Consider the following 3,914-nt stretch of genomic DNA (forward strand, 5'->3'; position numbering starts at 1 on the left):
GTGTTCAACTTGAGGTTGTAAAGCAAGTTCTAAATGAGCCTTGCCTTGGACTTCAGAGTCAGCATCGACTGGTTTCAGAGGAAACCAATGCTCTTTGTTATGATATGTAGCTAAATCTTCTCTTTTTATTGCTACTTTTCCCAAAATTTTATCTTGTTTTAAATGTCTATCTCTATCATATACATAAATACCAAGGTAACGAAATTTTCTGGGCACTTCAAATTGAAATTCCTCTCCAAAAAACGGACTGTACAAAGAGAACAAAAAATATTTATTTCGAAATTATTTTAATTTATGAATTATATCATAAAAAGCAAATAAATTTTAGCAGACTTACTTGAGAGTTCTTTCCATAGTTGTCGTTCTGAATATTTCCTCTTGATCCAGCGATAAGGTGCAGTAAACATCTCGTGTACCTGGAGATCCATGACTTCGACTTTGAAGGTTCTTTGCTTCTCCTGTAGAAAGTATCAGTAATTACTTAATTGCTAGTATTTCTTGAGAAATAGTTCAGAGATATTCGAATTACATCTTAATCATAGTTCAAACAAATTCAGAATGGTAATAGCAAATCCGGTTACTTTCACACTGAATTAATGCTAATTAAAAGCTATTATACATAAAATTGGCAAAATTAAATGTAAAACCATAATACAACAGTACAAATATTTTAAATGATTAAATGCTTAAAAATAACGTCATATTATTTAATATAAATATACGTATTTTTTTATAGTTGAAGTTAATCATATTATGCCACTGCATTTAGATACCATAAAGCAATTTTTAATCCAGTGTAGTGATCGAATTCACCATAAGATAAAAAAATTATTGCATTTAAATACACTCATATCTTGCAATCATGTCATTGTAAATTTTCTCACTTGGAATATCATTTCATGCAACAATTTCACACAGAAGAAAAGTATTGATAAATTATAGTAAATTCGAATATACACATTAAAGCCGTTGTACACAAATTAACATAAAAATGTATGTTTAATATAAATATTTAATAGAAACGAGTTAATTCGCGAAATTTTCAATATACCTCATTATATTATTAGACAAAATATATATTTTACATTTTGAAATATCTGCATTTTACATTTATACTCTGATTAAATCAATATACAACAGTTTTAATATGCACCAGTGCCTTAGTGCGACCAACCGAATCGCTATTAGAAAAATATATTGTTTACATTATCACACGTTGCACATAGAATAAAAAAAAATGAATGTCGTACAAAGTAACTTGAATACTGAATCGAGTAATTGATTTCCAATAATTATTGTTATGCAATACGCTGATTTTATTTTTATCCACTTTTATTTTCATCGACATAATTATATTTTCAATAACAATGAACGATTTTTCGAAATTTCTTATCTGTATCAGACATTTCAAGACAAGATCTTAATTTTATTTTAAACTTTTCAAATGCTATTGTAAACGTATTAATGTCGTTCATTATTTATTAAATAATTTCTCGAATGCAAGTGAAAGGACCGCATCGTAATTTCGGTAATTCATAGAAAGTCACAGGAGATTAACGAGACTGAAAAGAAATAGATACACTACGCCGCTTCTCTCACGCTAGACGGCAATCCAAGTCATTCATAGGAACGCACGTCGCGTATTTGGTGGGAGCGAAAGACGAGACTTAATATCCGATCGAAGACTAACCATTGAAAATTTCGGTAAGTACGTCTTTTCACGCACAATCTTTCTCGCCGTACGATCGTGCGGCATACACAGCAATTACGCACGCATGCACGCACGCGCATACACACACACACACACACACACGCACGCACACACACATACACGCGCGCGCGCGCGGGCGCGTAGGAGGACAACGACGCGTGGGAGTTGAGAATGTACGCGTCGATTGCCAGCGAATTTCACGTGAAAATCAGACGTCATCGATCGATTCGTAGATCGGCCCGATATGCGATCATCGGCCGGCGTTCGTTGCCCATTTCAAGTCTCTGTTCGGTGAGAAGGTGGATACGGCCGTGGGAGTCGAATTAGGTGACATCCCGAACGCGCGCGGCGCGAGGAAAATGACTCGCGATCGCGGCCACATCCACGGAGATATCGCGTGGCGACAACTCGCGTCGTACATTACGCTCGTAAATCACTCGCAGTAGCGGCCGCACGCCTATCCTCCTACCGATTTTGATCCTTAGCCTTTCTTCAACGCGGACTAGGCGCGTCTTCTCGGCCATGTTACCTCCATGACACTACTGAGTGACTACACGAACGAAACGCAAGCGGTTCGTTCATTCTGTGAATGGGTCTAAGTCAGGGCCGTAATGCCACATCCTGGTGCCCCTTCCCTAGCTCTACCTGTGCCGTCTAGCTTGGCTCTGGCTCCTTCCTCGCTACGCTACATCTGACTGGATCTGACTATCCGACTTCTCGCATCCCCTCTCCTCCCATTATCACGCGATGCCATTATGACTATTACTTCCTTCTTACGTCCGTTCTTGTCGAGCTCGCGCGTCTGTGCTCACGCTTTACAAATACATGGAAAAGAGACCGCGTGTGGATTGTGGTGGAGACGTGCGGAAACACGAGATGGCTTAAGCCTTGCGACTTATCGCGCTTACATACATTGTTCATTTCGTCGTCACGACGTACGCTGCACTGCTTCCAACTACTTCATTCGTGAACATGGGATTTCTCTTTGCGAGTATCAAATTTTATAATTACGCCATATTACAGGACTCAGGAATATTAATTTCAAATTTGTATACATGTTGCGGAAATATTATTGATATGGCTCGTTTCGGAACAATCGACATTCATCCGAATACGCATGTTTTACTACGTGAATGGAATCGATAATCTGCAACTATGAATGCAGCAATCATGACGCGACGATTATTGCAAAACCTGCTTTTTTTACGAGAAGATGTATTAATAATGTACGATAATATCGATGTAATGATAGATTATTCTTATTCTCGTCTCGTCTCTCGGTGTGAATGGCAGATGATGACGTACTATAGTTTTTGTTTTCAATATCGTAAGATGATGTAAGATATATTTCTATCATTAGCGAACAATTAGCGAGTTAAAGTTAAAACTTAATCTTAGTAGTTACGACCGGTATCGAATTTTAATTAACTATTAGAATTAAAACAATAATATGAAAAGCTAAATTCTCAATCCAAAAGTTAGATTAAATTTATAAGTCTTTCTATTAGAACCAAAATAAAGTATGGCACAAATAAATTAAATGTACGTTCTACTCTTTTCCAAAAGAATTATTTTTCTCAGCTGTGTATGTATCACAGTTGAAATTGCATAATTTTATCACATTACATATATTTAATTGTATATTATTTAATAATAATCAACAATAATATTTAATTATTGTGCGCTCTAATTTTTTAATAATAATTTTTAATAAACTACTACAGTAGTTCTTAGGAACAAAAGGATTAATTTTTTGGTTCTTTGAATTTTATCTACAAGAATATTTAGTTTTATCTTCCCTTTCTTCCTCTCTCATTATTTTTTTCATATTATTTTTATTACATCATTTATATAGTGAAATTGTATCATGTAATAAAGAAATATATATTTTCCAATCCAACGCATCCATTTATTTTTTCGTGCAACAATTCGTCAATGGATCGATCGTGTGTACCATGGTACGATAACTCCTCGTTACGAGGTTGACTTGTACCGGGTGACTAACACATAAAAGTACGCGCGTCACGCTCTCCGTCGTTCGCGATGTGAGCACATGACATATATGAGCACAGGATTAAACCCACTTCTCACACGATTCGTCTCTCTCTGTCTTCTCCCCTCTTTCTCTTTCTATCTGAAGCGCGCACTCTCTTATGTTCAATTCTTTTTTATACACACACACATATATATATATATATATATA

General features: G+C 35.9%; 1 protein-coding gene across 1 annotated transcript in view; it reads right to left on the reverse strand.

Annotated features, from left to right (window-relative positions):
* Positions 1–2,276, reverse strand: part of LOC108689391 (ras GTPase-activating protein 3) — a 6,397-nt gene extending 4,121 nt beyond the window's left edge. The window contains exons 1-3 of the mRNA XM_018196143.1: positions 2,181–2,276; positions 338–458; positions 1–247 (exon numbers count right to left, since the gene is read on the reverse strand). The exon at positions 1–247 is cut by the window's left edge and continues 10 nt beyond it. Of these exons, the coding sequence (XP_018051632.1) occupies positions 1–247; positions 338–458; positions 2,181–2,235 (423 nt within the window). The 5' untranslated portion in view covers positions 2,236–2,276. The remainder of the gene's footprint in view (positions 248–337; positions 459–2,180) is intronic.
* Between the last annotated feature and the right edge of the window lie 1,638 nt (positions 2,277–3,914).

This window comes from Atta colombica, unplaced genomic scaffold (assembly GCF_001594045.1).
Source record: "Atta colombica isolate Treedump-2 unplaced genomic scaffold, Acol1.0 scaffold27, whole genome shotgun sequence".
Classification (NCBI taxonomy): domain Eukaryota; kingdom Metazoa; phylum Arthropoda; class Insecta; order Hymenoptera; family Formicidae; genus Atta; species Atta colombica.